We start from the raw sequence: 13,784 nt of genomic DNA, 5'->3' as shown, positions 1-13,784 counted from the left end.
TAGCTGACTTGATCATCTTCCCATTTTGGGTTAAAGGAAAACATGTTACCTATGAAAAACAGACATCAGTCAGTACTACTCAAGTGAGTTCACAGCATTAATAATCTGATGAAGCTTGTTTAATTTATACAGATATTTCCATCTTTCTCTAGAAAAGAGTTTTGTGAGGAGGTTTCTTATTGTCACTCTTCCATTTCAGTCAGAGATTGACCATTTAGGACTATCTCCCATTGTAGACATTGGTCTGAATTATCCTTTTGAATCTTATTAGAGTGTTTGTTAACCTTAATGTATGTGTAGCTTTGAAAAATGGATCAACTCAGTTTATAATTAAAACCTGCCTTTCTGAGTTCAAGTAAAGATCTCAGTCAGAAAAAAGATTTTTTGCAGCAGTAATAAGTGATTCACAAGCTCTGGTAAATCGATTTTTCAGCCTTGCAGTGATGGATTTTGGACTGGTGTTTGTGTTGTCCACAGAGTGTGTGTTATTACTGTACCACATTTACCTAAATGAAAGCTGTGTTTACAAAGTATTGTTCTGCTGCATTCTAAAGGGAATGCATTTCATAATCTGGGAGTCTGATGGCAGACTGGCCCTCGTTGATGCTTTCAGCAAAGGGTCATATGTGACTAGAAACTCTCAAAATATCAGGCATTGCATCCAAGTCTTTCTGACAAAGGAGTGGTGAAGCATAAGGCGAGGCACAAAGTTTGGAGAGCTACAGAAAATCATTCTGATTTTGACAATCCACTTGAATCAATCACTTGCTCAAACTTTATAGATAATATGCCCCTCTGTATTTATGGAATCTAAGAATCATAGAGTTGCTAAGGTTGTAAGACATCTCCAAGATTATTGAGTCCAAGCATTAACCCAGCACTGCCAAGTCAACCACTAAACCACATCTCCATGTGCCATAGATCCATGGGGTTTTTTAACTCCTCCAAACCTAGTGACTCCACCACTTCACTGGGCAGCTTGTGCCACTGCTTAACTACTCTGTCAGTGAATACATTTTTCCTAATATCTAACTGAAATCTCCCCTAACACAGCTTGAGGCCATTTCCTCTCATCCTGGGAGATGAGACTGACCTACACCTCACTCCAGCCTCCAAGAAGTTGTAGAGAACCAGAAGGTCCTCCCCTTAAGTCTTCTTTTCTGCAGGATAAACAACCCCACTACCCTCAGCTGTCCCTCATAAGACTTGTGATCTCTAAGCTAGAGCAGATTCCTTTGCCCATAATACTTCTAGCAAATGAAACAAACCAGCCAGTTCTGTGATTCCTAGAATGGACTAAGATAGGAGGCAGCTGTTCAGTAGGATTATATTTTTCTCCTTGGTCATACTTGGCTTTTTTGTTTGTCATCGTCTTTTCAGCTCAGCAAATTGAGTTTTGGTTTCTCCTCACTAGTAACATATGATAGGATGAGATGAAACAGCCTAAAGTTGCCCCAGGAGACATTCAGGTTGGCTACTGGAAGAAACTTCTTGACTGAAAGTGTTTTAAACAGGCTGCCTTAGGGAGGTGGTTAAATCCTCATAGTTGCAAGTGTCATGTGGCAGAGATGTGGTGCTAAGGGACATGGTTTAGCCCCAGCCTTGGTAGAGTTAGATAATGGTTGGACTTGATGATTTTAAAGGTCATTTCCACCCCAAGTGATTCTGTGTTCCTGTGAGTACTCTGTTCACTATTGCAAAAACACATTTCTGTTAAATTGCCTATAAGGAATTGTCCAAGTTCCTCTGGATATGTTTGGAATAACTGAATGACTGATTTTAATGTCTGCTGTCAGTGAATGGATGGGTTGGCCATACACTGACAAGACAAAAACATTGTCTATTATGTTAATTAATAATTATGATTTACTTTTAAGCTTGATGCTGTGAAATATTTTAGCAGTAGAACTCAGCTACAAACCAAGTGCTAAATATGTACTGCATCAGTTTCCAAAATTCCCTTGAGAGTTCTTGTGTCCTTCTCTGACTTACAAAGTTTTGCTACCCAAAAATAGACCATGCTGTGAGTGACAGCTATGGTTAGGAACGAAACTGGACATGCACTTTCAATAATGCATTAAAAGAGAAGGAAGATTTTGAAATCCTTAGAAATATGAGAAATTCAAGGAGCCCCTGTCTGTTGTAGTCAGCAAGTTTATTTCAGTGCTTGTAAAGAGAGGAAAACAACTGGTGTGTGTAACTGTACTGATAGAGAATGAGTATCTTCTTCTCCAGGACAGCTAGTCTGGGTTGGACACTTATTAACATGTCAACTGAGTAACAGATTAGTGATGCAAAATTGATTGTTTTATTACTTAGAATCATAGAATCATTTTGATGGGAAAAGACCTTTAAGATCATTGAGTGCAACTAACTACGTAGCAGCAGCTGCTGGATGATCTCAGCATGTGTGTTGCGGACAAGAAGGATTCAGCGCTGCTGTTTCGGTGTTCTTGTCTAACTTTGGTGTGCTGGTTTGAGGCTAATTGGAATATTTTAATGAGAGGAATTAGATCATTGGTTGTGAAAAGAAAATAAGGATGAGGTCTATATCATTCACTGGTTTGCTGAAAGGGATGAAAAGCCAAAAAGTAAAATATCTGTCCCAGTTCATTCCAGGACACTGCTTCCTTTCGCTTCTCCTTCACTCTAAGCTCTTCACTAACAAATAGCATTGTAAGCTTTGTTTGCCTAGGAAATAAGAGAGAGAAAGAGAGGGTTGCTTTGAGTCCCTTTGAAACAGTCTTCTCTGTTCAGGAGGGGGTTTGGGTTTCCATATTATTTCTAAACTATATGTAATTGTAAATAGTTGTAAATATATTGTGTATGCATGCTTGTAAATGTTGCTTTGCTGTAAATATAGCTTTACCTTACTTCTAAGCTGTCTGAGCTAATGTGGTAAATTTCAATAGTGGGAGGATGGCAGGGGATGGAAAGTTCCTAACCCACCACATCCATTTATTTGGTGCCTAACATGGGGCCAGTTTGAGTTGATTTATTGGTAATCAATTTTGGAAGCTAAGGTAAAGCTTTTCTGTGTCATGTGGAATTTCATTTACCCAGCGATATTGTGGTTATTCTATACATGGTTGATAGTTCATGCTTATCAAACAATTGTCTGGGTTTTGATTAACATGGAAAAAAACTGAAATCCATGTTTGCAAGGTATTGGTTGGATGGGCTGTAATTTTACTGCTTGTAAGAATTCCAATGTGGGTGCTGCACTTTGGCCACAACAACCCCATGCAGAGATACAGGCTGGGGTCAGAGTGGCTGAGAGCAGCCAGACAGAGAGAGATCTGGGGGTGCTGATTGATACCTGCCTGAACATGAGCCAGCAGTGTGCCCAGGTGGCCAAGAAAGCCAGTGGCATCCTGGCCTGCATCAGGAATGGTGTGGTCAGCAGGAGCAGGGAGGTCATTCTGCCCCTGTACTCTGCACTGGTTAGACCACACCTTGAGTACTGTGTTCAGTTCTGGGCCCCCCAGTTTAGGAAGGACACTGAGATGCTTGAGCGTGTCCAGAGAAGGGCAACGAGGCTGGGGAGAGGCCTTGAGCACAGCCTTACGAGGAGAGGCTGAGGGAGCTGGGATTGGTTAGCCTGGAGAAGAGGAGGCTCAGGGGTGACCTTATTGCTGTCTACAACTACCTGAGGGGTGGTTGTGGCCAGGGGGAATTTGCTCTCTTCTCTCAGGTGGCCAGCGCCAGAACGAGAGGACACAGCCTCAGGCTGCGCCAGGGGAGATTTAGGCTGGAGGTGAGGAGAAAGTTCTTCCCTGAGAGAGTCATTGGACACTGGAATGGGCTGCCCGGGGAGGTGGTGGAGTCGTCGTCCCTGGGGCAGTTCAAGGCAAGGTTGGACGTAGCACTTGGTGCCATGGTCTAGCCTTGGGCTCTGTGCTAAAGGGTTGGACTTGATGATCTGTGAGGTCTCTTCCAACCTTGGTGATACTGTGATACTGTGTGTGATACTGTGATTTAATGGAATTGGCTCTCACTGTAAGGGTAGGAAGATTTTGTGGAACTGAGAGATCAGGTGTATAAAAGTAATACTGCTGTACACCTTTTGTCTTTGAATCAGATGTTCATGTTGTCACTAGCAAAGCCATGTTTAAACCAAACTTCAGTATTTAGATTCTCAGAGGACTGCACAGCCTAATATTCTCCACTTACAGCATGTGAGACAGATATGATGCAATTCTATTTTTTTCTTCTTTCCCTTAGGCGTTTCCTGGAAATACAAACTCTGACAGTGTGGTCCGGCATGATTTACAGCATGCAGTTATTGCTCGCTACGTACGCGTAGTTCCTTTGGACTGGAACGGAGAGGGACACATTGGCTTAAGAATTGAAGTCTACGGCTGCTCCTATTGTAAGTTTTTCCATGATCATCCTTCCCTCTGCCCCCCTACCCCCTGATAAATCCTGCTTTGTAATCTCAGATTACATCTGAATCTCAAGTAAGTTCTCCTTTCATTAAGATGCTCCAGGGTTGCTGGTTGCATTGCGCAGGGCTTCATATCCTGTTTATTGTAACCTTAACTCTCGGTTATTTAGTCTGGAAGATGCAGCCCTGGAATTCACAGTAGCCCTTTGAAGTTGCTCCTTTCAATCTTTATGGTGTCTTTTGCGGAAAACTAAGTATTATATAGGGTTGAATGGGCTGGCTGGGGAAAAGGTAATATCCAGGCCAATGTCATGTTGGGTCTTGAAGGGAAAAACTGGGAAGTAGGATGTAGTATAGTTCCTGGTGCTGGAGATAAAAACAAAGAAAATAAGAATTGTTTCAGAGTAGCTCAGATTGCATAAGTATGTGGTACATTTCTCTAAGGTTTTTCCATTAGTATTTGAACTTCACAATTACTTTTGAAATCCAAATGAGCGATGGTAGAAAAGCTTCTGAAGTTAAAAGCAGAACTGATCATGTTTTAAAAAGAGTAAACATAGTTTTGAAATGTCCTCCCTTGAATTCAACTCAGCCAGCACTGAAAGAAAGTTTCTGAACTGGCAGAAACTTGTCTGATGTCCTATTTCTGTGTGTGTGTTTTTTAGGTAATGTCTTGCCTTTGTTGGTTGTATTTGTTTGGGTTTTTTTTAGCTGGAAGGAGCTTATTGATCTTTTAGTAACCAGGCCTTAGCAAAAGATGAGGACCACACATCTGGCAGTCTGATCCACTGACTTCACTGGATGATTTAAGACATATGGGAGCCCTTGGCCATCATAGCTACCAAGAAAAAAATCCACATTGTGGTCTCAGTTCTTGTTTTGACTTGGACAGCTGAAAGGCTAGATACTTTCTATTCTTCACTGTTCTTACTGGTACTAAAAGATTTTTCATGGGTTTTGTCCCTATTTTTATGCAAGGAGTTAAAGCCCTGTTTTAAAGATGTCTTGAAGCAGAGAGTGTTTTCCAGCAGATGTAGTAAGAAATCAGATCATGCTCACTGTAGTGTTGGTGCTGCTGTGCCAAGGGCATACACAGGTGTTCGATACCGTTGCAGAAAGACAACACCTTCTCTTTGCTGAATTGATTCTTACTCAAAGAGAAACTGAGCTTCTGCAGAAAACTTAAGTACCACTGTGAATGTTGCCTCTTGAGCAAGTGTTTGTGCTCATACTGCTGCTTTAGGTGTTGCTTTCAATATAGCAAACACTACAGCATGGTTTGTTTTGCAGCATGGTAAATACTTTTATGAATACCTTGTACATCAAATGCAAATTCAGGTGTGCAGTACGGGAAACTAACATCTAGTTGGCTGTGAAATAGGATTCCTTGTAACAGGAAAATGTAGCAGAATCAAACAATGGACTTCACACTCTTTACTATGATATTTAGGAGTAAAAGTAGGGGGAATTCATGAAATGGATAGGCTTTTTTACAAGAGCTTGTAGTGATAGGAGGAGGGAGAATGGCTTTAAAATGGAAGAGATTTAGACTGGATGTTAGGAAGAGGCTCTTCACAGTGAGGTTGGTGAGTAATTGGAGCAGATTGCCAGGGAAGTTGTGGATGTCCCCTCCCTGGAAGTATTCAAAGCCAGTTTGGTCACGGCCTTGAGCCAGCTGGGCTAGTGGAAGGTGTTCCTGCCCATGGCAGGGCGATTGGAATTAGGTGATCTTTAAGGTCCCTTCCAACTCAAAGCATTCTGCAATTCTATGAAAATACTGTAGGTAAATGACAAGATGCTTATGGAAGCTGAAAGTGAATGTGCAAAAACATAAAACACAGCTTATTGATAAAATTGTTGCAGTTGTTTGATGAAAAGTTGCTTTCTTGACAGACTTTTGGCAGAAAATAAAAAGCATCTGCCAAGGACCCAACTTAGGGAACTATGAATACACTGATAAAATACGGTTTTACAGGAGAACTGTGTTGGCCAAGCATAACTTTGTACTTTAAGAGATAGAGTGTTGCTGTCTTGCTTCTTGTAGAAGCCATTTCAATAATCATTGGGGTTCTTTTTATATAAGAATAGAAGCTTAGAATGGTTTAGGTTGGAAGAGGCCTCAAAGGTCATCCAGTTCCACCTCCCCACCATAGGCAGGGCACCTCCCACCAGAACAGTAATAATAATATTTTACTTTTTTTTAATGTGTGTGCTGGTTTGAGGCTAATTAGAATATTTTAACAAGAGAAATGAGATCATTGTGAAAAGAAAATAATGGTGAAGTCTACATCGTTCATTTGTTTGCTGAGAGGGATTAAAAAGCCAAAATGTTTGGGTGGGGCACTTAGTGCTGTGGTCTAGTTGATTGGACATGGCTGGGTGATAGGTTGGACTGGATGATCTTGGAGATCTCTTCCAACCTGGTTGATTGTATGACTTTGTCCCACTCTGTTCTGGGACACTGGATCTATTCCCTCCCTCGTCTCTCTGCTTTAATCTTTCCACTAACAAATGACAACATAAACTTTGCTGGATGTTTTTGTTTGCCTGTCTACGAAAGTAGAGGGAGAAAGAGGGGGTAGCTTTGAGACCTTTCTGGGCAGTTTCCTTTGTCCAGGATGGAGTTTGGATTTCTGTATTATTTCTAATTTGTATATAATTGTAAATACTTGTATCTATATGCTTGTGAAATTAGATTTGCTGTAAATATGGCTTCATCCAGGAGGGATGGAGCCAGGCTCTTCTTAGTGATGGCCAGTGACAGGCCAAGGGGCAATGGGTGGAAGTTGAGGCATAGGAAGTTTTATGTGAACATGAGGAGCAGTTTATTCACTGTGAGGGTGACAGAACACTGGAATAGGATGCCCAGGAGTGTTGTAGAGTCTTACTCTCTGGTGATACTCAAAAACCTCTTGGATGTGTTCCTGTGTGATCTGATATAGGTGATTCTGCTCTGGCAGAGGGGTTGGACTGGATGAGCTTTTGAGGTTCCTTCCGGCCCCTGACATTCTGTGACCTTACTTGCAAGCCATCTGAGGCTGTCTGATAAATTTCAACAGTGTGTGTGTGAAGTTCCTAGCCCCCCACCATGTGCATAGGGAATTTTATTTCAAAACTCCTCTGAAGAGGCATTGTGGTTTTTTACATGCAGGCATTGTGCTGTCCCCAAAATACTCAGTAGATAGACAACAGCAGAGCGGTTGAGAATAAGACTTAAAAATTGATGGTTTTAAGAGAAAGGATGCAGCCCTGTGCTGTGACTTACTGGAACAAGGAAATAAGGTGCAGAGATTGCCAACTTCTCTTCAAATGCATCATTTGAAGTCAAGTGTAAAATCATTCCATGTAGGCAACTGCTCTGTCAGAGACAAAGTTTTTAACCTCATGATTCCAAGTGCATGTACTTGCATGTAAATCTAGGCACTGTCATTAACCAGTGTGATTTGCAGATCAGTCCTGCTGACATTGTGGGAAATGGCCATTTAGATAACCAATAATATTCAAAGCCTGCTGAAAAGGCAGGTTTTTGGACAAATGTACCCCAAATTTTGGAAACAGGCTTTAAAAAGAATAAAAAGCCTGGCCAATGTATTGCAATTGTAGTTCTTTCTTTATAGATTCATCTCGAGGTTATATTTAGCTGTTTCAGGGGGCACCTTTCCAGATAGCAGAATGAGATGTTTCCTCAGAGTACAAACAAAGTTTACCTGGGAAATTTGACCTCAGAAACTCCTTCCTTGCACATTACTGCAACCTGGTCATAGGTCTTAGAAGAATAAGAAAAATATGTAATCATATTGAAATGTTTATTCAAAAATCAGGTCAGTAATTGCCCTATTTTCTATTTTGTTTGAGTATGCATGTAATTTTTATTTCATTATTATAAATAGATTTTTTTTCACACTTTCTTTTTCACTAGAGTTGGAATCTATGTTCTTTCTTGCCCAGCAAATTAAAAAGAGGTGTGATTGCCAGAGAGGGATTAGAGCTTACATCTGTTCCCTGGTGAGGGCTGTAGACTGGCCAAATCTTCTTTCAGTTTCATTTTGGTTTGGTTTATATTTGGCACCTGGATTGCCTTTGCAACTGGCACCTTTCTGTTTTCACAGTATCATCAAGGTTTGAAGAGACCTCATAGATCATCAAGTCCAACCCTTTATCACAGAGCTCAAGGCTAGACCATGGCACCAAGTGCCACATCCAATCCTGCCTTGAACAGCTCCAGGGATGGTGACTCCACCACCTCCCCGGGCAGCCCATTCCAGTGTCCAATCACTCTCTCAGTGAAGAACTTTCTCCTCACCTCCAGCCTAAATTTACCCTGATGTAGCTTGAGGCTGTGTCCTCTTGTTCTGGTGCTGGTCACCTGAGAGGGGAAAGCAACTTCCCCCTGGCCACAACCTTCCCTCAGGTAGTTGTAAACAGCAATAAGGTCACCCCTGAGCCTCCTCTTCTCCAGGCTAACCAATCCCAGCTCCCTCAGCCTCTCCTCGTAAGGCTGTGCTCAAGGCCTCTCCCCAGCCTCGTCGCCCTTCTCTGGACACGCTCAAGCATCTCAGTGTCCTTCCTAAACTGGGGGGCCCAGAACTGAACACAGTACTCAAGGTGTGGTGTAACCAGTGCAGAGTACAGGGGCAGAATGACCTCCCTGCTCCTGCTGACCACACCATTCCTGATGCAGGCCAGGATGCCACTGGCTCTCTTGGCCACCTGGGCACACTGCTGGCTCATGTTCAGGCGGGTATCCATCAGCACCCCCAGATCCCTTTCTGTTTGGCTGCTCTCCAGCCACTCTGACCCCAGCCTGGAGGATGAAATCTGTGGTGCTGTCTTCTTACAGAAGAGCTCATATAATTCACAGAAAAAAAGAGTTAGGACCTCACACTAGAACAGGATTCAGAATGAAATTTATAGTTTTATCAGGGAGTAAAGGGGGGGAATAATTTAACAATTCATTTTCATAGGGGAAAATTGACTTAATGGCTCTACTCATGGAGGAGCTGCATGGGAAAAATAAGATTGGAGGCCAACAACAGACAGACTGTTGCATAACATAAACAACACTTTGTAGTCGATGGGAGTTTTAGCTTTTATTTCAAAACAATCTATTTGGTACACTGTAAAGAGAAAAAGTATCCTTACACATGCATTGGTATCATTTATCAACAAGCAAGCCAGGGAGAAGGAAGCAATATAACCAAAGGCCAAATATCCACTCAATCAGTTAAGTCAAAAATGATGGCAAGTTTTTATTCATGCTCTTTTGGAGAGAGAGTGAGAGCAAAGACATTTGACATACATCTTCCATCATGTCCACATTTATGTATTTTTGAGACAGCCAGCAAAGACATGGCATCTGGAGGCTATGACAACTACAATACAGAACATTTTACTGCTGATTTGTGAAGATCATAATAAGCTCCTGCAGGATTGTTGCCATCTGAATCATTCCCTTCGTCTCTGTCCTGTGGCAGATGAATGCGTACAAAAATGGCAGCAGTGATACTACCGTGTACTGCTCGGCTGTGTTTGTAAGGATAACTGTATGAGGCCTTCTGGGTGCTAAAATGCTAGGGGTGGAAAGCACTCAGTGGTTTGTTTCTTGGGTTGTTTTGGGAGTTTTGGTGGGGTTTTTTTTGTTTGTTTGGGTTTTTATGTGGCCAGGTAGCTTCTCTGCATCTAAACTGTGTGTGTCTGGATCTTTTTGATAACAGAGTCGTAGATTCGTTTTGGTTGGAAAAGGTCTCTAAGATCAACCCCAACTGTCAACTAGAGACTACCATGTCTCAAAGTCCAGGCACTTATTGAACATCTCCAGGGGTAGTGACTCTGCCGCCTCATTGGGCAGTGTAGCAGTTTGAACCACATGATATGTGTATGTATTTCTATGTACCCTACTATCAGTTTGTGGATTACAACTGTATTCCACTATCAAATCATGAATTGAGACTGTATTATGACTCTGGGCAGAGGGACACTGGTCATTCTCTTGCTCTTCTGGTTCTCTCTCTTGCAGCTGTGTTAGCCTGTCTTGAGATTTGGATAGGTTTTCTTCTCTCTTTTCCTTCTGTTGTTTGTTTATATGCGTGCTAATCTAATCTGATACCTTTGTGGCAGGGGAGCAAATTATTCTCTGGAAATGAAATAAAACTCTTCCTCTACTTTTTTTTCCCCTCTGTATTTTATCTCCCAGAGAGGGGAGAGGAGGAAGAGATACCTTATGTTGCCCTGTGATGTCAGCCTTTTCCAATGTCTGGCCACTCTTTCAGTAGTTTTCCCTATTCTAAACCTTCCCTGGTGCATCTTGAGGCCATTTCTTCTCGTCCTATCCCAAGAAAAGACTGAATGGGGCACTTAGTGCCATGCTCTAGTTGACTGGATAGGGCTGGGTGATAGATTGGACTGGATGATCTTGGAGATCTCTTCTAACCTGGTTGATTCTATGATTCTATTCTATCAGCAGGGAGAAGAGACCAGCCCTCACCTCTCTCCAACCTCCTTTCAGGAAGCTGGAAAGAGCAATGAGAGTCCTCCCAGACTAAGCTATCCCAGTTCTCTCAGCTGCTCCTCAGCAAACCTGTTCTCTAGACCCTTCATGAGCTCTATTGCCCTTCTTTCATGTAGTGAGAAGATCAAAACTGAACCCACTATTCTAGACGTGTCTTCACCAGTTCTGAATATTGAAGAAATTGCTTCCCTGTCCTTGTTGGCAACACTGTTCCTGATTCAGGCCAGGATGCTGTTGGCCTTCTGGACCCATACCCTGGCTTATGTTCAACCAGCACCTCCAGGTTCTTTTCTGTCAGGCAAATTTCCAGCCACTGTGCCCCAGGCCTGAAGCGTTGGATGGAGTTGCCATGACCCAAGTGCAGGACCTGGCTCTTGGCCTTGTTAAACCTGGTTTGTATGTCTGATGGTTAAGAATTTTCAAATTCCAGGTGACTCACTCCTGAGGTGTAGGCTCTACATGATAAAACAAACACTTGGAAACAGCAGAAAGTCATGCAAATACTGAGCACAGTCAAAGCAAAGAGGTAGCAGAAAGGATGCCAAAGCTCCATGAATGGCAGCAAATGGAGCTGTTACCATTCATTGACCAGCTCTGTTTACTAATGCTTAGGAAATGGTGGGACTGAACCAGTGTCCCCTGAACTGTGTGTGAAGATTTGCTCATTTGAGTTGTTAGCTCTCTTGCTTTTGTTCTGCTATGTTATATGCTGCTGCTTCAGTTTCCTAATGGATGGGAGACCATTTAGCATCGTTTTAGTATGTGCAGGGGACCTATGGGAAGGCTGGGAAGGGGACTCTTTGGAAGACCTTGTATCAACATAATGAGTCCATGGTTTGAAACTAGATTAGGGTAGATGTAGGTTGGATATAAGAAGGAAGTTCTTCACAATGAGAGTGGTAAAATACTGGAGCAGCCTACCTAGGGATGTGGTTGAGGCCCTGTCCCTGAAGACATTCAAGATCAGTCTTGACGCAGCCCTCAGCAACCTAATCTAGTCTTTCCTCACTGCTGGGGAGTTGCACAAGCTGCACAAGTCCTTCCAACAAAGTGCATTCCATGGTTCTAAAAGGAAAAAAAGTAGTAGCCATAGTCTGTACAGTTTTATGAAATAATGGAAGTCTGTATGGAAAACACTGTCCAGATGATAAAGGGAGCAACACCTTGGTGATATAAATGTGTTACAGGAGTAAAAATAACATTTGGAGATGGTGTTTAAGGATAAGCCAAGTGAACACTTGCAATAAGTGGTTAGGAGGTATTGCAATGTTACAAGCTGTGGGCTGAACAGATCTTTTGGGGAATCACTGTTCACTGTTGTGGTTAATCCTGTGTGATGGTTTGGGTGTTACCCACCCCCACCCCCCCCCCCACTGTAGAAATCCCACAGACTAGTCTCAGCCAGCTCTGGAAAAATGAATGAAGCTTATTATTTACAGCTGGCACAATATACAAGCAGATATTTGCAGTATATACAGTTATAGACAGAAATATACAAGGTAAAAGGTAATACAGAAACACAACAGCCCTCCCAGAAACCTTAGTCCCCAGGAGGGGCTCTCAACCACCCCAGTCCCAAGGAAGAATGGAGGTTCAGCCAGGGGGTTAGGAAGCAAAGTGGATTAGTGCAAAATGGAGGGTGAGGTTAGAGAGTAAGATGCAGCTCAGCCAGCAGCCCCAGTGAGAGTGGTTATCTGTGTTTTTATTTCTTGTTCCTATGCATCTCAGCAAGCCTATGAGGGAAGTAGACATCACCATTGTTTTCCTTTCACAGCCTGTCATCTAGTTCTTCTCGCCAAAACACTCTAGCTAGGCTCTAACTAGCACATCCTGTCTGCCTGCAGTGACTTGAACTGAAGTTATACCTCCTTGTAGTGGTTAATTCCACATTCAGCAATACTCATTGGCAGGAAATCTTCTGTGATATTTAACTGAAATCTTCTTTGCTTGGTTTCTGTGTTATTGATGCTAAAAAACTCTCCATCTCATTCAGTGTCCCACATGGTTGCCATACATACTTAATGAGACACCTTCAACCTGTCCAGAATCATCTATTGCATCCAGACATCAAAGGCCATGTTTAAGGTAGATCAGAGAGCTGCTATTACTACCCCTTCATGGGATCTGATCAATTTCTTCTGATCATATTAAGTACTACATCCTGGACATTTTGTTTCACCAGCACAGTAATTAAAATACAGGAGAAAAGGAGAAGACAAAAAAGAATTATGAGCCAAAGACCACTGAGGTGTCAGATGGTATTGGAACACTCTGTGCTAGGTATGACAGGGCTGTGTACATAAATAAATCTATGCATACATGTATGTATTGCACTTTTGGTACCGATGTGAGTATCCACACGATCCCAGCATGGTGGGGCTTGGAAGGGACCTCTGGAGATCATCTAGTCCAATTCCCCCACTAAAGTAGAGTCACCTTCAGCAGTTCATCCAGGATCACAATGTCCAGGTGGGTTTGGAATCTGTCCAGAGAAGGAAACTCAACAGGGCAACCCGTTCCATTTTGTGCTTGTTGTCTCTTGTCCTGTTACTGAGCACCACTGAAAAGTCTGGTCCTGTTCTTTTGCCCTCTACCTTTTGAGCTCTTGCCAAGTGTTGAAAAGATCCTCTCAGGCTGCTCTTCTCCAGGCTAAATGTCTACAGATCTCTCCATCTCTCCTCCTCACAGAGATGCTCCAAACCCCTCAACATCTTTGTAGCCTCCGTTGGGCTCTCTCCAGTACTTCCCTGCCTCTCCTGCACTCGGGAACCCAGAAATGGGCAAAATACTCCATATGAGGCCTCCCTAGGGCAGAATAGAGGGGGAGGAGAACTTCACTCCACCTGCTGGTTACACTTTTCTTAATGCACTCCATTTCTCTAACACTTC

The 13,784-nt window shown here is 42.6% G+C and overlaps 1 protein-coding gene across 12 annotated transcripts in view; it reads left to right on the top strand.

Annotated features, from left to right (window-relative positions):
* CNTNAP2 (contactin associated protein 2) overlaps positions 1-13,784 on the top strand; it is a 1,124,907-nt gene that overhangs the window by 559,761 nt on the left and 551,362 nt on the right. For all 12 annotated transcript variants that reach the window (XR_010308041.1, XM_064169555.1, XM_064169553.1 and 9 more), the window contains one exon: positions 4,225-4,372. Coding sequence is in view for 11 of the 12 variants with exons in the window: in XM_064169555.1 (XP_064025625.1) it covers positions 4,225-4,372 (148 nt within the window). In the remaining variant the exon portion in view is untranslated. The remainder of the gene's footprint in view (positions 1-4,224; positions 4,373-13,784) is intronic.

The sequence above is a fragment of the Pogoniulus pusillus genome, chromosome 32 (assembly GCF_015220805.1).
Source record: "Pogoniulus pusillus isolate bPogPus1 chromosome 32, bPogPus1.pri, whole genome shotgun sequence".
In the NCBI taxonomy this organism is placed as follows: domain Eukaryota; kingdom Metazoa; phylum Chordata; class Aves; order Piciformes; family Lybiidae; genus Pogoniulus; species Pogoniulus pusillus.
The sequence above is the reverse complement of the archived record's forward strand: the minus strand, read 5'-3'. Positions and strand labels throughout refer to the sequence as shown.